The sequence below is a fragment of the Aquarana catesbeiana genome, linkage group LG08 (genome assembly GCF_042186555.1).
Source record: "Aquarana catesbeiana isolate 2022-GZ linkage group LG08, ASM4218655v1, whole genome shotgun sequence".
Lineage (NCBI taxonomy): Eukaryota > Metazoa > Chordata > Amphibia > Anura > Ranidae > Aquarana > Aquarana catesbeiana.
In genome coordinates, this window is record NC_133331.1 from 9,393,860 (window position 1) to 9,416,496 (window position 22,637).

General features: G+C 50.0%; 1 protein-coding gene across 2 annotated transcripts in view; it reads right to left on the reverse strand.

The window, feature by feature from the left end:
- EXOSC1 (exosome component 1) overlaps positions 1-18,701 on the reverse strand; it is a 28,424-nt gene extending 9,723 nt beyond the window's left edge. For both annotated transcript variants that reach the window (XM_073595484.1, XM_073595483.1), the window contains exons 1-7: positions 18,549-18,701; positions 16,238-16,353; positions 15,777-15,848; positions 11,337-11,425; positions 4,889-4,922; positions 2,696-2,746; positions 1,147-1,231 (exon numbers count right to left, since the gene is read on the reverse strand). In XM_073595484.1, coding sequence (XP_073451585.1) covers positions 1,147-1,231; positions 2,696-2,746; positions 4,889-4,922; positions 11,337-11,425; positions 15,777-15,848; positions 16,238-16,353; positions 18,549-18,576 — 475 coding nt within the window. In that variant the 5' untranslated portion in view covers positions 18,577-18,701. The remainder of the gene's footprint in view (positions 1-1,146; positions 1,232-2,695; positions 2,747-4,888; positions 4,923-11,336; positions 11,426-15,776; positions 15,849-16,237; positions 16,354-18,548) is intronic.
- Positions 18,702-22,637: the final 3,936 nt, after the last annotated feature.

Here is a 22,637-nt window from a genome sequence, read left to right on the forward strand (position 1 = left end):
CCTTAGAGGCTGATAAGCTGTGATATTTTTGCCATGTGGATCGGCTTCTGCTGTTGCCATGACGGCGGCGCTTGCTACAGTTTGAATTTAAAACGAATTTGTGTGAACTGTGAGGTTAAGTCCTGGATTGTGGAAACTAACTAGTGTCTGGTGATTGTATATAGTGTATACCACATATACCACTGACTAATGCAGAGTTGCAATGCAAGGAGATCAGCTAAAAGTAGTTGGATCTGTATATGTGAGTTATAATTAATCGAAATTAATCAATCAATCAATTTAAAAAAAAAAAAAAATCGATCAAAACATGAAAATTTTAATCAGTAACAGCCCTAAAATATTTTCTTCTATCTTTTTATGTGACAACACTGAAGAAATGGTTAAGGCAGTGCTGGAAAATTTTCACTTAGGGGTGTACTGACTTTTGTTGCCAGCGGTTTAGACATTAATGGCTGTGTGTTGAGTTATTTTGAGGGGACAGCAAATTTACACTGTTATACAAGCTGTACACTCACTACTTTACATTGTAGACAAGTGTCATTTCTTCAGTGTTGTCACAGATAGAAGAAAATATCTACAAAAATGTGAGGGGTGTACTTACTTTTGTGAATTATATACATACACAATATCTCTCTCTCTCTCTCTCTCTATATATATATATATATATCTATATATCTATAGATATATATATTAAAAAAAAATTTTTTATTGTGGTCGGCAAGTGGTTATTAGCATTACATTGTTTTCTCTCACCACTATTGCCAGTTGGCAGCACAGTAGAAGGATCTGAATACAGGGAGAGTCTCTGTACGGCTGTCCATTGAAGAGACGATCGAATGAATGAAACTAACTTTATGAACAGTCCATTCAGTGACGGTCGTCCCTCACACACATAGGTGCAAAGAATGCCACTATCAGAGGTGTATGGCAGCTAAATGATACCCAACGTGTCCGGGTACATCCTGGTGTTCTGGAGTGGTGATTAGCGGCAGAAAACAAAAACCTGCCCATATCTCGTGTTCAGAGACAAGTCGTGGATCTTATGATGTATGCAGAGAAACATTTACAGCATACATGCATTCTATTGGAGCCACCCGCCTGGCAGAGGACTCCACCGGTAATACAGATCACACAACACCATAATACCTGCTTCACTATGTGCGACTACTACACCCAGCTGGTTTTCTGCTGTACTGAGAAGGTAATTGGACTGAGAATCTCCCAGAGATATCTAGAGAGGACATCAAGGAGCATTTTCCTTCTGAAGATAAATAAGCAAGTCATCACAATCTCCATTCCATCCAATGGAAAGGCTGTCCCTGCGGTATTCTTGTCTGCCATATATTGCAATGCATGTCCTTGGAGGACTGTCACACCTCCGAAAAGTGATCCATGTAGAGGGTGTTGGACAGGCAGTGGAGAGGAAATATGTGGCCCCCTCACCCTCCTGTTTAAACCTCTAATTGCCACACTACTATGCAACCATCATGTGCATTGCACCCGGTATAAATGGGTCACCGCCTGCTAAATGCACAACAAGGGGGTGTCGCTTTTGCCGCAAAACATGGCAGCTGCAGCATGTGCCGCCCTTCTAGAGTAAAGTTATCCAATGTGTGCATTAAGGCCGCCCATTCATTATAGATAGGATGGCAGCAGATGAACAAAAACGTGCATGACCCTTCTGCAGCATTATATATATAAAATCTATCTATCTATCTATCTCATGATCATAAATGCACTTTTTTTTTTTACCTGCAAAAAGGTAAAAGTGCATTATAGTGCACAGTATATATGCCTGAAATTACTGTTTAAAGTGGTTCTAAAGCCTTAAAGTGTTAAGCTCTCCCTGCAGTCACTATATCTGGGTCTCCCACAGTAAATATAAACTGCTAATTACCTTTTCTCATCAGCAGTATATAGCAGTCTTGTGACTTCTATCAGTGTCTGGTTAAAGCTTGTAGGAGGAGTTTTCATTCTACTCTGTCCTATGAGGCTGCATGACCCCTGACCCTCTGTCTGGACAGTGCCAATTGGCCTTATGCTGACCACATGCACCCTCCCAGGAAGAAAAAAAAAAAAAAAAAAAAAAACAAAACTATACACACCAAACTGAGCATGTGCAGAGTGCCCCCAAGGCTCTGTTCTATCAGGAGATGGATTGGGGGCAGTGGAAGGGGAGGACCGGAGAAGGAAGGATCAACCCCTCAGGTTCCAGTGAGTATAACAAGCATGCTGTACTGCATATACAGACTGATTTTTCTGTTGTGGGTTTAGGAACACTAAGGTTTTTCACCTTAATGCATCCCATGCATTTCGGTGAAAAACATTTTGTGCTGCAGAATGCCCCCCCCCCCCTTTATTCTTACCTGAGCCCGATCCAATCCAGTGATGTGCACAAGAGCAGCAGCTCTCACCACTGTCTCACTCCTCATTGGGCAGATTGATAGCAGCGGGAGCCATTTGCTCCCGTTGCGGTCAATCAAATGCTGTGCCAAGCGAGTCTGCAGGGGTGTCCCCATGTTATTTAAAAAAAAAAATTAAAATATGAAGCTTTAAATGACACTTTAAAAAAGGGGATTTCGGCCCTATAAAATAGTAACTATCAAAGCGTACAGTGCGGCTTAGTGATTGCAGTCGTGTTGCTACATGGAAACGGGTTCTCTATTTATATCACTTCTATCAATAAAAAGGATACAACTTTTCCAATGACGATATCTCCTGGCCGAAAACACTTGTAAACTTCAACCTAAGGAAACAATGAAAAAGTTATTATTGAACAGTGCGCAAAAAAAAAAAACATGATTCAAAGTCTAAGGCCCCGTTTTATGTGGGAGTCAGAGGTCATGATTAAGTGACAGTTCAGGGGGTCGAGGTAAAAGTAACTCCGAGGTCACATTGTCAGTAACCACCACACCACTGTGCTGCCCTACATACACTATCTGCATGGAGTTTGCATATTCTCGCTGTGTTTTCAAGGGTTTCCTCCAGGTACTCTGGTTTCCTCTCATGATCCAAAGACTTGCTAAGAGGTTAAATAATTTCTGTCTAAATCAGGGGTGTCAAACTCAATTTCATCGCGGGACACATCAGCATTATGGCTGCCCTCAAATGGGGCCGGTTATATCTGTAAGATGATGCATCTACTCAGATACATAGAAGTACTCAGGGGTCTGCGGAGTCCAGCGTGCAGAGTTCAGGGGTGCGCTACGTCCAGAGTTGAGGAGTGTGCCATGTACTGAGTGCAGGTGTATGCAGCATAGAGAGTAAAGGGTTAAGGTGCGCTACGTCCAGAGTTCAGGGGTGTGCCAAGTACAGACTGCAGGTGTATGCAGCATAGCGAGTAAAGGGTTAAAGTGGTTGTAAACCCTTACAGACCACTTTTACCTACAGGTAAGCCTAGATTAAGGCTTACCCGTAGGTGCAAGAAATATCTCCTAAAACTTAGGAGATATTTGCAAAAGACAGGCACCGATGTCTACAGCGCATGCGCCGTAAATAACGGTGTGCAGGCGCACTGAGCGTGGCGTTTATAACGGTGATCGTGCGCGTTAGTGGTGGCTCGTCATCGCGGCTCCGGCCAATTACAGCGCCGGAGCCGCGATACCCGGAAGATGGACGCTTCGTGGAAGAGGGGACAGCGGTGACATCGCAGGCTCCTGTGTCAGGTAAGTGACACATAATGGGCTACTATGCGATGAACAGTAGCCCATTATGCTTTACCTTTGCAGGGAAACAAAGAGGAAGTAAAACCCATCAGGGTTTTACTTCCTCTTGAAGTAGTGTGTTACGTGCAGAGTTCAGGAGTGTGCTGTGTACAGAGTGCAGAGTTCAGGAGTGTGCTGTGTACAGAGTGCAGTGTTGAGGAGTGTGCCATGTACAGAGTGCAGGATTTAGGGGTGTGCTATGCACAGCGTGAAGGGTTCAGCTCTCTTTCACAGGCTGTCCACATCTCGCTTCCACCCCACCTAGGCTTTGAACCCTGCACCACTGTCCGCCCCCCTCCCCCTCCCCTCCACCCGAAAGTGTAGACGCCTCTCTCTCACTTGCAGTGAGATCATTGGTCAGAATCTGTCCCTGCCTTGAGTACATGCAAGGTAGACCGGTATATGTGAGAGCCGCAAGCCGCCGAGAGGAAAGCGGTCCTTGTAAAATACAGAAGTGACAATGGTGAGCGGGGAGCAGGGGGTGAGAGCCGGAAGTGGTGAAATGGATGGTTTTCCACCATGTTATGGCTGAAGAAAAAAACAAAAAACACACACCTTGTGTGCGAAGACCACATGAAATGGGCCAGCGTCCAGATTCAGTCCGCAAGCCATGTATGTATGTATGTATGTATGTATGTATGTATGTATGTGTGTGTGTGTGTGTGTGTGTGTGTGTGTGTGTGTGTATATACTCAAGGCAGGGACAGATTCTGACCAATGATCTCACTGCAAGTGAGAGAGAGGCGCCTACACTTTCGGGTGGAGGGGAGGGGGAAGGGGGCGGACAGTGGTGCAGGGTTCAAAGCCTAGGTGGGGTGGAAGCGAGATGTGGACAGCCTGTGAAAGAGAGCTGAACCCTTCACGCTGTGCATAGCACACCCCTAAATCCTGCACTCTGTACATGGCACACTCCTCAACACTGCACTCTGTACATGGCACACTCCTCAACACTGCACTCTGTACACAGCACACTCCTGAACTCTGCACTCTGTACACAGCACACTCCTGAACTCTGCACTCTGTACACAGCACACTCCTGAACTCTGCACGTAACACACTACTTGAGGGCAAGGTCTGATATGAATGTACATTCTATGTAAAGTGCTGAGTACATTGCTGGCGCCATATAAACACGTGTAATAAATAATGAATACAATGCTTTGAGAAGTACAGACAGCTGTTACCTTGTCTTTTTCTGTTGCTCGGATGTCTTCCCTTCTACAAAATAGAAGAAAAAAAAAAATATGTCAGGGTTTTGAAATTTTATTATACAAATTAAATGATTAAGAAAATCCTGATCTAAAGTAGTACAGAGATACTATAGCAACACTGTATTGCTCTGGTCATAGTACCACACAAAAAAAAAAAAAAAAACAAAAAAAAAAAAAAAAGGGGGGGGGGGGGGGGGGGTAATAAAAAATGTTTTACATACGGTCACCAGTGAAAAAAAATTATATATTTTATAAAATTCTTTGGTTTTCCAAAAAATGATAAAAACACTCGCCATGCCTCTTAATAAATACCTTGAACTGCCTACTTTCCAAAAAGGGGTCATTGGGGGGGGGGGGGGTATTTGTAGTGTTTTGGTATTTTTGGGCCTCAAGAAATGTAGCAGAATATATTTTGGCTTAACGTTATGAAGAAAGATTATTTATTTGCAGAATTTTATTAAAAAAAAAAAAAAATATTGGTCCTTTTTCCTTTATTTAGCAAAAAAATAAACAAACAAACCCGGTGGCGATTAAAACGATTGTAAAGTCTAGTCTTTTTTTTCTTTAAAAAGAACAAACATGTCATACTTCCCTTCTCTGTGCAGTGGATTTGAAGATCATCCTCTTCTTGGGTGCCTGGCTAGAGCAGTTGGCCCCCTCCCTCCTGTTGAGTGCCCCCACAGCAAGCTATGGGGGGGGGACCCAAGCCGATGCTTCATGTATCCATTTAGACACAGAGCCGCGGTTCGGTCCCGCGCCCCCTCTCTCCTTATTGGCTAACTGACTTTGATTGACAGCAGCGGGAGCCAATGGCGCTGCTGTTGTGTCTCAGCCAATAAGGAAGGAGAGTCCCAGATGGCCGAGGCACTCGAGTACATCGATGGATGGAGAGGTGGGCCCAGGTGAGGATTGGGGGCGGCTGCTGCACACAGAAGGCTTTTTATCTTAAAATGTATAGAATGCACCTTCTGCCTTTACATACACTTTAAAGGGGTTGTAAAAGGTATTTTTTTTATTTTTTAAAAATAACAAACATGTTATACTTACCTTCACTGTGCAGTTCGTTCTGCACAGAGTGGCCCCGAACCTGCTCTTCTGGGGTCCCTCGGTGGCTGTCTCAGCTCCTCCCCGCAATAATTAACCACCTTAATGCGAGCTCCTTCGCATGGTGGTTAGTTATTGCGGGCGCGCTCCCGTGATACAGCCGGCGGCTATAGCCGCTCGCTGTATCACTCGGCCCCACCCCCCAGCGCGCCGCGTCATTGGATGTGATTGACAGCAGCGCGAGCCAATGGCTGCGCTGCTTCCAATCCATCCACTGTAGCCAATCAGCGGCCAGGCTGAGCAGCGGAATCGAGGACGTGAACGAGCAGCCGAATTTCGAGGGGTCAGGTAAGTAAAACGGGGGGGCTGGGGACGGCGGTATGGTTAGTAGTTTTTTCACCTTAATGTATAGAATGCATTAAGGTGAAAAATTTTTTACCTTTACAACCCCTTTAAATACCACCCAAAGAAAGCGATTGATTGCCATATGGGTAGAATGTTGAATGACCGCGTAGTTGTCAAAGTGTGACAGAGCGCTGAAAGCTGAAAATTGGCCTGGGCAGGAAGGGAGTGAAAGTGCCCGGTACTAACAGGGTTAAACGAGGATGTACAATGGGATGGTACTGACGCAATCAATATAAAAAGGGGGGTGGGGAGAAAAGGGATCATCAATCCAGAGGCCAGTGGTCTATAAAAGGCCTGTGGATGGTGTAAAATAGGAGGGAATAAGTCTCTAAAATAGGCAACAGATGGGGGATCCAGTGATGATGATGAACAGTTTGTAACTTAGGGCAAGCAGAAGCAAACTCCAGGAACATGTAAAAGACAAAAAGTAGAGGCGCCGCTGAAGAAAAAAACAAAACAAAAAAACACAAAAACAAAAAAAAATAAATAAAAACTGTATGACATTTAATAAAACAATGTATAAAAGCTCTAACATCTGGGTAAATTGAAGCGAGGCACATCAGAAAGTCCTGTGGGGCGAGTCCCTGCATTTGCTGGGTTGCGGCTATTGGTTAGGTTAGCCTGGTCTCCTGCGGGCACCGATCAGCTTGGTGTATAGGCTGGAACAGGAAGAAGGGCTGGGAACGCACGTGGACCGCAGTGGCGTGTGAAGTCACCAGAGATGACGCAACGCGTTTTTCGGAGCGCTTGCCGCGTCCATGGTTGCGCAAGCTTGAAAGTGCTTTTTATACATTGTTCTATTAAAAGGTCATACAGTTTTACTTCAGCTGCGCCTTTACCTTTGCGTCTTTAAATGAGGATGTACAGGGAAGGATTAGGGATGCTGCTGCAGATGCCATGGTCCAAATCCTGTCACCTTTGTGGAGTAGAAGACTCGGGAGACCATAACATTAGTCCGGGCAATTTCTACAAGAAAGCTCACAAAGGCCTTATGTCTCTGAGATGAACCCTGACCCCCTCTTCAGGATGAGGATTCTGCTGCACCCCCCCCCCCCCCCCTCAACCAGAGCATTCTCAACTTCCTCTACCTCGTCCTCCACTGGTTCCTCCACTGGTAATAAGGATTATGGAGGAGAAGAGGGAATGTTTTCACTTGTGACCAAGTTGGTTCAAACCAGTAGGAGGTATTCCGGAAAGCTGCTTCTGTACCTCAGCGATAGACGAGAATTCCTCCCATGTCACAAAGGAACTAAAAGGCAAGTCCCCCGGATGTGGCGGAGAAACCAAAACAGGTGGGAGGACAACAAAGCCACATGGAACACACTGACACCCTTTGGATATATATTACACGGGGGGGTGCATCCAGGTTCCTCCCTACCTGAAGAAGGGAGTTGTGTAGCTAGTATACGGTACCAGCAATGACTAACCCAGGGCACCGTGCTGAAGGATCATGCCAGGGGGGGGGGTCAATCTTCACTCATCAAGTCAGGCTCTGCCACCAAGGTCCTTCAGGGACTTGACTCCCCAGCTGAAGATCACCGCCTTAGATCTGTATAGCACCAGACCCCTCTGCTAGGCAATATATTACTGTGCATGGTCCAGTGCTGACTGGCAACATTACATGCCATGCAGGGTCCGGGTACTATTCCTCTAAAAAGCCATAGGTAATGGATCCAGAAAAAAAAAAAAACCTCCTAATCCCAAATGGAACCACTGAGAAGGTAGCTATTCATTTGTGTGCAAAGACCGCACAGACAGAACCATCACCTAGAACGGGGGGGTCTCAAGACTTTCTAAACAAAAGGCCAGCTTACTGTCCTTCAGATTTTAGGGGACCGAACTAGAGTCATTGGGAGTAAAAAAATACCATATCATAGATGTCAAGGAATAGCGTCCCATCACTGGTGTCAATGGAAGGAATTGTGCCCTTTTAAATGTTAGTGGAAGGAATAGTTCCCCATCATTGGTGTCAGTGGGAGGAATAGTGCCCCATCATTGGTGTCAGTGGGAGGAATAGTGTCCCATCATTGGTGTCAGTGGGAGGAATAGTGCCCCATCATTGGTGTCAGTGGGAGGAATAGTGCCCCATCATTGGTGTCAGTGGGAGGATTAGTGCCCCATCATTGGTGTCAGTGGGAGGATTAGTGCCCCATCATTGGTGTCAGTGGATGGAATAGTGCCCCATCATTGGTGTCAGTGGATGGAATAGTGCCCCAAGGGCCAGATAAAGGCAAGCCAAGGGGTGCAGTTTGGAGACCCCTGACCTAGGACACCAGCAAAACAACTAAAGCCTTCCTGTCTTTTCTTGCCGGTGCCCAACCACCTGAAGGTGGCAGCACATCCCTCTTATAACATGTCCTGAGGTGTACAATAAAGGAATTTGTTGTATACGACGTGCACTGGTGTAATAGTTGTCAGATTTCCTAGATATCCAGTCTCCTCCTGCTCACAGGAAACGGCTCATTTCTTTCCCCAAAAGTCCGCACAGAGCTTAACCCCTTCAGACCCGCGCTATAGGCGAATGACGGCTACATCGCGGACCTACTTTGCACGCTCCCCACGCGTCCCCCCTGCAGGGCGCGCACTGTGATCACCGAGTCAATGAGAATCGGGTGATCACAGATCCGAGTGAGGGGCCAATCCCGGCCCCTTACCATGTGATCAGCTGTCAGCCAATGACAACTGATCACGTGATGTAAACAGAAGATCGGTAATCTTTTTTTTCTCCTCACGCTGACAGCATGAGAAAAAAACAGCCAATCAGCAGCTTCTGTGCAAAAGACATCGGTGAGGAAGATGCACAGCCATCTCATCTGTGCCCACCAGTGCCGCCTGCCAGTGCCACGAATCAGTGCCCACCAGTGCCACCCATCAATGTCCACCAGTGGTGCCAATCAGTGCCCATCACTGCCACCCATCAGTGCCCATCCCTGCCAGCTATCAGTGCCGCCTCATCAGCGTACATCAATGAAGGAGAAAAGTTACCGCTTTGCAAAATTTAATAACAAAATATAAAACAGTTTTGCTTTTTATTTTTTTTTCCGATCTTCTTTCAATTTAACAAAAAATAAAAACCCCAGAGGTGATCAAATACCACCAAATCAAAGCTCTATTTGTGGGGAAATTTTTTTTAAAAATTTCATTAGGGTACAGTGTAGCATGACCGCGCAATTGTCGTTCAAAGGGTGAGAGCGCTAAAAGCTGAACATTGATCTGGACAGGAGAGGGGGGGGGTTTAAGTGCCCGGTAAGCAAGTGGTTAAAAATGAAACTAGAACTATTTTCTGACAGTGCATTTTTCTCTTTCAGAAGGGCAACAAAGCTAATAAAGGGTCTGGAGGATCTTAGTTATGAGGAAAGGTTGCGAGCACTGAACTTATTCTTACTCTGGAGAAGAGACGCTTGAGAGGGGATATGATTTCAATATACAAATACTGTACTGGTGACCCCACAATAGGGAGAAAACTTTTTTTTAGAGAGTTTAACAAGACTCGCGGCCACTCATTACAATTAGAAGAAAAGAGGTTTAACCTTAAACTACGTAGAGGGTTCTTTACTGTAAGAGCGGCAAGGATGTGGAATTCCCTTCCACAGGCGGTGGTCTCAGCGGGGAGCATTGATAGCTTCAAGAAACTATTAGATAATCACCTGAATGACCGCAACATACAGGGATATATAATGTAATACTGACATATAATCACACACATGGGTTGGACTTGATGGACTTGTGTCTTTTTTCAACCTCAGCTACTATGTAACTATGTAAGAAGTAAAATTTCACGCCCACGCATGCAGAATACGATGAGAAAAAACACCTTCCCGCTTACAAGTTCAGGACTCCTCATGTGATTAGAGTGAGGGATCTGCAATGTAGTTTGCAAGAATTCATGCAAAGCACACCGCTTGCCTTCAAGGGGACAGTTGTTTGGTTTAACCACTTCCCTACCCAGCCATAGACATATGACGTCCTGGGATGGGATCTCCCATCCTGGGTGGACGTCATATGACGTCCTGGGATTCCCGGCCGTCTAGGGGGCGCGCGCGCGCCCGCCTCATTGCTCGGGACCCGGTGCGTGTGCCCGGCGGCCGCGATGTCCGCCGGGCACACGCGATTGCCCGTTAACCGGGCCGGACCGTGGATCTGTGTGTGTAAACACACAGATCCACAGCCTGTCAGGTGAGAGGAGAGCGATCTGTGTTCCCAGAACGGAGGAACACTGATCGGTCTCCTCCCCTTGTGCGTCCCCGCCCCCTACAGTTAGAATCATTCCCTAGGAAACATATTAACCCCTCCCCGCCCCCTAGTGGTTAACCCCTTCACTGCCTGTCACATTTACACAGTAATCAATGCAATTTTATAGCATTGATCGCTGTATAAATGTGAATGGTCCCAAAAATGTGTCAAAAGTGTCCACCATAATGTCGCAGTCGCGATTGCCGCTAAAAATTTTTTTTTTTTTTTTAAAAATGCCATAAATCTATCCCGTATTTTGTAGACGCTATAACTTTTGCGCAAACCAATCAATATACGCTTATTGCGATTTTTTTTAACCAAAAATATGTAGAAGAATACGTATCGGCCGAAACTGAGGAAAAATTTTGTTTTTTTTTTTAAAAAAAAATTGGGATATTTATTATAGCAAAAAGTAAAAAATATTGTGTTTTTTTCAAAATTGTCGCTCTTCTTTTGTTTATAGCGCAAAAAATAAAAACTGCAGAGGCGATAAAATACCACCAAAAGAAAGCTCTATATGTGGGGGAAAAAAAGACGTCAATTTTTTTTGGGTACAACGTCGCACGACCGCGCAATTGTCGTTTAAAGTGCGACAGCGCTGAAAACTAAAAATTGGCCTGGGAAGGAGGGGGGTGAAAATGCCCTGTATTGAACCTGTTAATAATAAAAAAAAAAAAAAAACACAAAACAAAAAACAAAAAACAAAAAAAACAAAAAAAAAGGAAGGACTGTATCTCACCTGATTGTACCTCTAAATGTGTTTTTCAGAGCTCTGTTGCCAATAAACATGATCTGAACTTTAGCAAATCTTTGGTGTATGCTCATCACCTGGGAGAAAGAGAAAACACTTCAGAGGAATCATAAAAAACAACCTGGGGAATTCACCGACTGCCACAGACCCCCCTTTATAACCCCCTTGAATGGCGATGCCATCAAAGTTCATGTGCCTGTAAAGCAAGGTGGATATAAAAGTTTTATTTTTTGAAATATCGGATTTTTTGGATCTTTATCAAATTTATTTTAATAAACAGACAGCTTTTGGAGTAAAAATCTATCTAGAGCAGTGATTCTCAACCCTTCCAGTGCTGTGACCCCTTGATAACATTTCCCAAGTTGTGGGGACCCCTAACAGAAAAATAATTTTCGTAGCACATAATCACACAGATAGGTTGGACTTGATGGACTTGTGTCTTTTTTCAACCTCACCTACTATGTAGCGTGGGTTGTCAGCACCCAAGGCAAGGCAAGTAATTTGCACCCCTAACCCACGGACATTTAGCGTCCACGAGTCCCTTCCACTTGTATAGTATTAAAACCCCTTATGGTACATTTTAGGATGTACCACTCTCTTTGTTCTCCTTTCTTTGCCTTTTATCTCTATCGTAAATCCCCCCCCCCCCATCCCTCTCTCTAGCCGTCTTTTTCTTGTTCTCTCTCTCATGCCCCGTACACACGGTCGGACTTTGTTCGGATATTCCGACAACAATATCCTAGGATTTTTTCCGACGGATGTTGGCTCAAACTTGTCTTGCATACACACGGGTCACACAAAGTTGTCGGAAAATCCGATCGTTCTGAACGCGGTGACGTAAAACACGTACGTCGGGACTATAAACGGGGCAGTGGCCAATAGCTTTCATCTCTTTATTTATTCTGAGCATGCGTGGCACTTTGTGCGTCGGATTTGTGTACACACGATCGGAATTTCCGACAACGGATTTATTGTCGGAAAATTTTATAGCCTGCTCTCAAACTTTTGTGTGTCGGAAAATCCGATGGAAAAAGTCAGATGGAGCCCACACACGGTCGGAATTTCCGACAACACGCTCCGATCGCACATTTTCCGTCGGAAAATCCGACCGTGTGTACGGGGCATTATTCTTTCTCTCCCTTTTTCTTTGTTCCTCCCCCTTCCATGTATTCTTTATTTTTATTCCTTCTCTTACTCTTTGGTGGGGGGGGATGGGGGGGAATGAGATGAGCGGCAGTGTTGGCGGGGAGTTGGGATGAGTGGCAGTGCTGGGGGGAGTTCTGATGAGCCAACTTGGTGCGGACTTTTATTCGCAACTATAATCACAGGTAGTGTTACTCACTGTGTCTCCCACTTTGTGATGTCTCGCAGCAGTGACACCTATGCTAAAATCAGGAGATAGGGTCTCCTCCAGCCCCTCCCACTTCACATTCCTCACCAGTCAGCTGACCTCTAGTCTCTGCCCCCCCACCCATGCCGTGAAATGAATGGGCGGCTGCGAAAAGGCTGGGAGAACGGTGCAGGCTTCAGGAACAGCCCAGGATTTAGTGACCCCTGGCAAATTGTCATTCGACCCCCGAGGGGGTCCCGACCCCCAGGTTGAGAACCACTGATCTAGAGAGAGTTTTTTTTCTATTTAGGATACATTGATAATTTAGTTTATTCAGCTTGAAATGGAGCTTAGTTACACTAGACTACCAAAAGTATTGGGACGCCTGTCTTTACACGCACATGAACTTTAATAGCATCCCAGTCTTAGTCCGGAGGGTTCAATATTGAGTTGGAAAACCCTTTGCGGCTATAACAGCTTAAACTCTTCTGGGAAGGCCGTCCATGAGGTTACCTGCATTGCATTTGTGCATCATTTAAATAAACTATTACATGAAAAAAAAAAAATATTAACTAAAAGGCAGGTGTCCCAATACTTTTGGTAATATAGTGTATGTAGCATGAGGCTGCATATTCTACAATATTTAGATTTTTGGTAAACTCATTCAATAAATCCAAGCTCCGCAAGCGGAAATAACATGCACTGGCAAAGTTATGGTTTTAAGAATTTGAGTAGTTCAACTACGTGCGATTAACCCATTAGGCTACTTTCACCCTGGGGCCCGCCGAGCATTAGCGCCGCTCGTTTTAGAAGAAAGGGTTAAAAGCACTCATGTTGAGGCGCTTTCAAAATCGCGTTCTGGGCGCTTTGGAAGCTCCGCCCATTCATTTCAATAGGGCAGGAAGTCCTGGGAGCGCTAAATACAGCGCTTCCCAAATCGCCCTAAAAGATGCAGCTTGCCGGACTTTTCAGAACGTCCCACAAGCGCACCCCCCCCCCAGTGTGAAAAGTCACATTGAAATTAATGGGAGGCGTTTTTTTTTTTTTTAGAGATTTTTTTTAGCGCTAAAATGCCAGAAAACCGCCTCGGTGTGAAGCCAGACTTATAATAAAATCAGATCTGATTATCGCTGTTTTACTAACCTGACAGCTTATTATTCTAAATAGGAAACCTTCATTTTGTTTGCGAATATTAAAGATTCCAACCACCAGCAAGAATGAGTCCTCACAATTAAAGAGCACCTGTCATTTCAGATCTATCATTACAGCGCCTGTTAGAGGGCGTCCAATCACCTGCTGCTGCCGCCACGCCCCTCCCCTTGTTGTGTCACCGCCGCATCACCAGCCGTCCCATTAAAGTGAATGGGACTGTCGGTGAGCCAACAGCGGGTCAGAGGAGGAGGAGCCAACAGCGGGTCACAGGAGGAGCAGCGGGTCAGAGATGACAGTTGCTCTTTAACTGCTCGCCGACCAGCCGTCGCAGTTTTACTCCGGCAGAGCGGCGCGGTTGGGCAAAGCGACGTTACCTTACGACGCTTCGCCTTTTGGCCACAGCGGCACGCGCGTGTGCCCGGAGCCAATGTGAGTGCCCGGGGGGGGACGCGATGACCACTGGTCCCCCACGAACGCTCATGACAGCGAGAATCGGGATATATGTGTGTGTGTGTAAACACACAGACCCCGGATCGTTCAGGGGAGTAGAGACAGATCGTGTGTTCATACTAAAGTACGAACACAGATTTCTCTCTCCTCCTAGACAGTCCCCCCCCCCTACAGTTAGAACACACAGTCAGGGAACACAGTTAACCCCTTGATCGCCCCCTAGTGGCTAACCCCTTCCCTGCCAGTGACATTTATACAGTAATCAGTGCATTTTTATAGCACTGATGGCTGTATAAATGACAACGGTCCCCAAAAATGTGTCAAGTGTCCAATTTGTCCGCCGCAATATCACAGTCCCAATAAAAAAATCGCAGATCGTCGCCATTACTAGTAAAAAAAAAAAAAATTGCCATAAATCTAGCCCCTATAACTTTTGCGCATACCAATCAATATACGCTTATTGTAATTTTTGTTTTACCAAAAATATGTAGAAGAAAACATATTGGCCTAAACTGAGGAAAAAAATGTTTTGTTTTTTTAATTGTGGGATATTTATTATAGCAAAAAGTAAAAGATATTGTGTGTTTTTTTTCGCTCTTCTTTTGTTTATAGCGCGAAAAATAAAAACCTGCAGAGGCGATCAAATACCACCAAAAGAAAGCTCTATTTGTGGGGGGGGACTTCAATCTCGTTCATGTACAGTGTCGCACGTCCGCGCAATTGTCAGTTAAAGCGACGAAGTGATGTATGGCAAAAAATGGCCCCGGTCATTGAGCAGCCAAATCTTCCGGGGCTGAAGTGGTTAGAAATGATAATTTAAAATCGAGTTGATTTAAATCAAAATCCACCCTGGTGTAAAGGCGTCCCAATACTTTTGGTAATACACTGTAGGTCCCACACATTTACAAATTACATCGTGTTTTTTTTTAGGGTTTTCTTTTACACACGGACAGCCCACTGCTCAATTCCCCTCTATAGATATCTGCACTGTATTGTGTGCGATTGTCGGTGCTCCTCTATAGATATCTGCACTGTATTGTGTGCGATTGTCGGTGCCGCTCTATAGATATCTGCACTGTATTGTGTGCGATTGTCGGTGCTCCTCTATAGATATCTGCACTGTATTGTGTGCGATTGTCGGTGCTCCTCTATAGATATCTGCACTGTATTGTGTGCGATTGTCGGTGCTCCTCTATAGATATCTGCACTGTATTGTGTGCGATTGTCGGTGCTCCTCTATAGATATCTGCACTGTATTGTGTGCGATTGTCGGTGCTCCTCTATAGATATCTGCACTGTATTGTGTGCGATTGTCGGTGCTCCTCTATAGATATCTGCACTGTATTGTGTGCGATTGTCGGTGCTTTGACTTTCACTAGTAATGGGCACAATGTGCACCACTGCAGGGACTCCACATGGACAGCTTTGCACCCAACGTTTACATAAGTGCTGTGTGGTGCCCGTTATGGTAGAGCCTCTGCTGGTATACTCCTTACCTTGCATGTCACAATGACGCCCACATCTGGTAGAAGAAGGGAATCTGTGTCCCTCACCACAGATAACACCGACTGCAGAGGAAGAATACAGAGAGCATTTAAAAAGCTGAAACAAAAAGGTCTGAATACTGAACCAATGGGGCGGATTTACTGAAGCTGGAGAGGGCAAAATCCGGTGCAGCTGCACATGGTAGCCAATCAGCTTCCAGGTCAGAAGGATTAGGGACAATGGAAGAAAGGGAGGATCAGAGAAGACAGGATCAAACAGCCTTTTTACACAAGGCAGAGGATCAAACCCTTAGGTTCCACCAGGAATTTGTGTAAAACCACCTCCCTCCCCCACTGTCGGGTCTGACGTACAGCTCTGGCAGCGAAAGGGTTAAAGCAGAGCAATTGTGTGCAAATCTCAGTAAGAGAAGAAGATGTCACATTTTCCCCCAGTTGATCGGTTGCATACTTACCGTATCATTGTCACATGACTTAACCACGTAACCAGCGAGCGAGGCGAAGATGTAGCCGTGTTTGCAGTAGGTCCCGTGTCCCGGAGTACAATCCTCCAGACTGCACAGCCGCTCCCCTACAGAGAGAAGAAAGACACTGTATAAGGGGGCTCCGCCCACGCAGCCACTCCCCTACAGAGAGAAGACACACTGCATAAGGGGGCTCCGCCCACACAGCCACTCCCCTACAGAGAGAAGACACACACTGTATAAGGGGGCTCCGCCCACACAGCCACTCCCCTACAGAGAGAAGACACACACTGCATAAGGGGGCTCCGCCCACACAGCCACTCCCCTACAGAGAGAAGACACACTGCATAAGGGGGCTCCGCCCACACAGCCACTCCCCTACAGAGAGAAGAAACACGCTGCATAAGGGGGCTCCGCCCACACAGCCACTCCCCTACAGAGAGAAGAAACACATTGTATAAGGGGGCTCCGCCCACACAGCCACTCCCCTACAGAGAGAAGACACACACTGTATAAGGGGGCTCCGCCCACACAGCCACTCCCCTACAGAGAGAAGACACACACTGCATAAGGGGGCTCCGCCCACACAGCCACTCCCCTACAGAGAGAAGACACACTGCATAAGGGGGCTCCGCCCACATAGCCACTCCCCTACAGAGAGAAGACACACAATGTATAAGGGGGCTCCGCCCTACAAAACTCCCTACAAGACCCCGACCCCGGACTGCCTACGGGACCCCGACCCCGGACTGCCTACGGGACCCCGACCCCGGACTGCCTACGGGACCCCGACCCGCCTACGGGACCCCGACCCCGACCCCCCTACGGGACCCCGACCCCCCTACGGGACCCCGACCTCCCTACGGGACCCCGAGCTCCCTACGGGACCCCGAGCTCCCTACGGGACCCCGACCTGCCTACGGGACCCCGACCCCGGACTGCCTACGGGACCGGGACCCCGACCCCGGACTGCCTACGGGACCCCGACCCCGGACTGCCTACGGGACCCCGACCCCCCTACGGGACCTCGACCTCCCTACGGGACCCCAACCTCCCTACGGGACCCCAACCTCCCTACGGGACCCCAACCCCGGACTGCCTACGGGACCCCGGACTGCCTACGGGACCCCGGACTGCCTACGGGACCCCGGACTGCCTACGGGACCCCGACCCCGGACTGCCTACGGGACCCCGACCCCGGACTGCCTACGGGACCCCGACCCCGGACTGACTACGGGACCCCGACCCCGGACTGACTACGGGACCCTGACCTCCCTACAGGACCCCAACCTCCCTACAAGACCCTGACCCCGGACTGCCTACGGGACCCCGACCCCGGACTGCCTACGGGACCCCGGACTGCCTACGGGACCCCGACCCCGGACTGCCTACGGGACCCCGACCCCGGACTGCCTACGGGACCCCGACCCCGGACTGCCTACGGGACCCCGACCTCCCTACGGGACCCCAACCTCCCTACGGGACCCCAACCTGCCTACGGGACCCCGACCCCGGACTCCCTACGGGACCCCGACCCTGGACTGCCTACGGGACCCCAACCTCCCTACGGGACCCCAACCTCCCTACGGGACCCCGACCCCGGACTGCCTACGGGACCCCGACCCCGGACTGCCTACGGGACCCCGACTCCGGACTGCCTACGGGACCCCAACCTCCCTACGGGACCCCAACCTCCCTACGGGACCCCGACCCCGGACTGCCTACGGGACCCCGACCCCGGACTCCCTACGGGACCCCGACCCCAACCTCCCTACGGGACCCCAACCTCCCTACGGGACCCCGACCCCGGACTGCCTACGGGACCCCGACCCCGGACTCCCTACGGGACCCCGACCCCAACCTCCCTACGGGACCCCAACCTCCCTACGGGACCCCGGACTGCCTACGGGACCCCGACCCCGGACTGCCTACGGGACCCCGACTCCGGACTGCCTACGGGACCCCGACCTCCCTACGGGACCCCGACCTCCCTACAAGACCCCGACTCCGGACTGCCTACGGGACCCCGACCTCCCTACGGGACCCCGACCCCGGACTGCCTACGGGACCCCGGACTGCCTACGGGACCCCAACCTCCCTACGGGACCCCGACCCTGGACTGCCTACGGGACCCCAACCTCCCTACGGGACCCCAACCCCGGACTCTCTACAAGACCCCGACCCTGGACTGCCATCTCCAACAGCCAGAGTGAGCGCCATTTTTCTGGGCCTATCACTTTCCACTTTCCCGGTGCCTCCGTGATCTCCCCTTCCCCCTCCCCCAGCCATTTCCACCACTCACCGGGCACACACCACCTCACCGGAGCCATCGCTACCACGTGACCGACGGCACGCTGCTCTCTGAATGGGCAGCAAGACGTTACGTGATCCAACCAGCGTCGCTCATCATTGGTTGCTAAGGAAGCGCCTGAGTGCGGGGAGTACCAACATGGCCGTGACGGAACGTCACTTCCGTTAAGGAATCCAACAGGTCGCGTAATCTGACGGAACACCGGTGTAGCAGTAAACTTGGTATCCCATGAAATCAGGTATCACTTGCAGCTACTGCGCATGTGCCGATTTCAGACAAGAGAAACCGAGCGCAGAGCTACTGGTAACGAACAACACAGCTGAGTTCTCTGAACTCCTCACATTCCGCATCATGAAGACAAAACACAGCGGGGGACACGACGAGGGGACACAGGCTGAATGTCACATGGGGGGGACAGTCTGGATGTCACATGGGGGGGACAGTCTGGATGTCACATGGGGGGGGGCAGTCTGGATGTCACATGGGGGGGGGGGCAGTCTGGATGTCACATGGGGGGGGGCAGTCTGGATGTCACATGGGGGGGGCAGTCTGGATGTCACATGGGGGGGGCAGTCTGGATGTCACATGGGGGGGGGGACAGTCTGGATGTCACATGGGGGGGGCAGTCTGGATGTCACATGGGGGGGGCAGTCTGGATGTCACATGGGGGGGGCAGTCTGGATGTCACATGGGGGGGGGACAGTCTGGATGTCACATGGGGGGGGGGCAGTCTGGATGTCACATGGGGGGGGGCAGTCTGGATGTCACATGGGGGGGGGCAGTCTGGATGTCACATGGGGGGGGGACAGTCTGGATGTCACATGGGGGGGGACAGTCTGGATGTCACATGGGGGGACAGTCTGGATGTCACATGGGGGGGGACAGTCTGGATGTCACATGGGGGGGGGCAGTCTGGATGTCACATGGGGGGGGGGCAGTCTGGATGTCACATGGGGGGGGGGCAGTCTGGATGTCACATGGGGGGGGCAGTCTGGATGTCACATGGGGGGGGGACAGTCTGGATGTCACATGGGGGGGACAGTCTGGATGTCACATGGGGGGGGGCAGTCTGGATGTCACATGGGGGGGGCAGTCTGGATGTCACATGGGGGGGGACAGTCTGGATGTCACATGGGGGGGACAGTCTGGATGTCACATGGGGGGGGACAGTCTGGATGTCACATGGGGGGGGGACAGTCTGGATGTCACATGGGGGGGGACAGTCTGGATGTCACATGGGGGGGGACAGTCTGGATGTCACATGGGGGGGGCAGTCTGGATGTCACATGGGGGGGGGCAGTCTGGAAGTCACATGGGGGGGGCAGTCTGGATGTCACATGGGGGGGGCAGTCTGGATGTCACATGGGGGGGGGACAGTCTGGATGTCACATGGGGGGGGCAGTCTGGATGTCACATGGGGGGGCAGTCTGGATGTCACATGGGGGGGGCAGTCTGGATGTCACATGGGGGGGACAGTCTGGATGTCACATGGGGGGGCAGTCTGGATGTCACATGGGGGGGCAGTCTGGATGTCACATGGGGGGGGACAGTCTGGATGTCACATGGGGGGGGACAGTCTGGATGTCACATGGGGGGGGACAGTCTGGATGTCACATGGGGGGGGGACAGTCTGGATGTCACATGGGGGGGGACAGTCTGGATGTCACATGGGGGGGACAGTCTGGATGTCACATGGGGGGGGCAGTCTGGATGTCACATGGGGGGGGCAGTCTGGAAGTCACATGGGGGGGGCAGTCTGGATGTCACATGGGGGGGGCAGTCTGGATGTCACATGGGGGGGGCAGTCTGGATGTCACATGGGGGGGCAGTCTGGATGTCACATGGGGGGGGCAGTCTGGATGTCACATGGGGGGGGCAGTCTGGATGTCACATGGGGGGGCAGTCTGGATGTCACATGGGGGGGGCAGTCTGGATGTCACATGGGGGGGACAGTCTGGATGTCACATGGGGGGGACAGTCTGGATGTCACATGGGGGGGCAGTCTGGATGTCACATGGGGGGGGACAGTCTGGATGTCACATGGGGGGGCAGTCTGGATGTCACATGGGGGGGGCAGTCTGGATGTCACATGGGGGGGCAGTCTGGATGTCACATGGGGGGGGCAGTCTGGATGTCACATGGGGGGGCAGTCTGGATGTCACATGGGGGGGACAGTCTGGATGTCACATGGGGGGGGACAGTCTGGATGTCACATGGGGGGGGACAGTCTGGATGTCACATGGGGGGGGGGCAGTCTGGATGTCACATGGGGGGGGACAGTCTGGATGTCACATGGGGGGGACAGTCTGGATGTCACATGGGGGGGGACAGTCTGGATGTCACATGGGGGGGACAGTCTGGATGTCACATGGGGGGGGACAGTCTGGATGTCACATGGGGGGGGACAGTCTGGATGTCACATGGGGGGGGGGCAGTCTGGATGTCACATGGGGGGGGAAGTGTGGATGTCACATGGGGGGGGGCAGTCTGGATGTCACATGGGGGGGCAGTCTGGATGTCACATGGGGGGGGACAGTCTGGATGTCACATGGGGGGGGGGCAGTCTGGATGTCACATGGGGGGGGGCAGTCTGGAAGTCACATGGGGGGGGCAGTCTGGATGTCACATGGGGGGGACAGTCTGGATGTCACATGGGGGGGGGCAGTCTGGATGTCACATGGGGGGGGGCAGTCTGGATGTCACATGGGGGGGGACAGTCTGGATGTCACATGGGGGGGCAGTCTGGATGTCACATGGGGGGGGGCAGTCTGGAAGTCACATGGGGGGGCAGTCTGGATGTCACATGGGGGGGGACAGTCTGGATGTCACATGGGGGGGGACAGTCTGGATGTCACATGGGGGGGGCAGTCTGGATGTCACATGGGGGGGGGGGGCAGTCTGGATGTCACATGGGGGGGGCAGTCTGGATGTCACATGGGGGGGGGGGCAGTCTGGATGTCACATGGGGGGGGGCAGTCTGGATGTCACATGGGGGGGGCAGTCTGGATGTCACATGGGGGGGGCAGTCTGGATGTCACATGGGGGGGGACAGTCTGGATGTCACATGGGGGGGGGCAGTCTGGATGTCACATGGGGGGGGCAGTCTGGATGTCACATGGGGGGGGGCAGTCTGGATGTCACATGGGGGGGGCAGTCTGGATGTCACATGGGGGGGGACAGTCTGGATGTCACATGGGGGGGGGCAGTCTGGATGTCACATGGGGGGGGGCAGTCTGGATGTCACATGGGGGGGCAGTCTGGATGTCACATGGGGGGGGACAGTCTGGATGTCACATGGGGGGGGCAGTCTGGATGTCACATGGGGGGGCAGTCTGGATGTCACATGGGGGGGACAGTCTGGATGTCACATGGGGGGGGCAGTCTGGATGTCACATGGGGGGGGACAGTCTGGATGTCACATGGGGGGGACAGTCTGGATGTCATAAGGACACACAATGGTTGGCACGGGCTGCCTGCATTATTAGAGGGGGGGATTCCTATTTTCACGGCCGGCATTATTATTGGGGAAGGACACAATTTTAAGCCACCAACTGCCATAGAGGTGGAAAAGCAAGCCGCTGTCATTGTCTTTATTTTGGGGGTGACGTGTATTAGTGGTGGGGGGGGTCAGTCTGAGGTGTCAGTATTTTGTTTTGTGGGTGGTCAGTCTGGGGGGTGTAGCCAACAGTGGGGGGGGGGGGGGATTCCTAATTATTTTTTGGCTTGGAGTAATCAGGTTTCCTCACTCCTCAGTGTACTTATAATATTTAAATTAAACTATTTTTAAAAAGCTCTGTGTGTTATTTGTTTATATCTCTGTGTTTAGGGATCATTTCCCTTTCATTGTTGTGTACAGCACTACATGGACCTTTATTCAGCGTACATCAATATAGAATATCGCCTCCATTCGTTACGTCTAGGGATAGGGGCCGGTACCCTCATCCTTTGTATTAGGATATTGGAAAGGGGGGGTGTCCCCGCGGCACTGTGAAAGTTGAGGACTATCTCCATACCTGAGAATTAGGCCAAAGTAATTATAAAAATGTCAATTTATTAAGAAAGTAAACAGAATTAAAAACA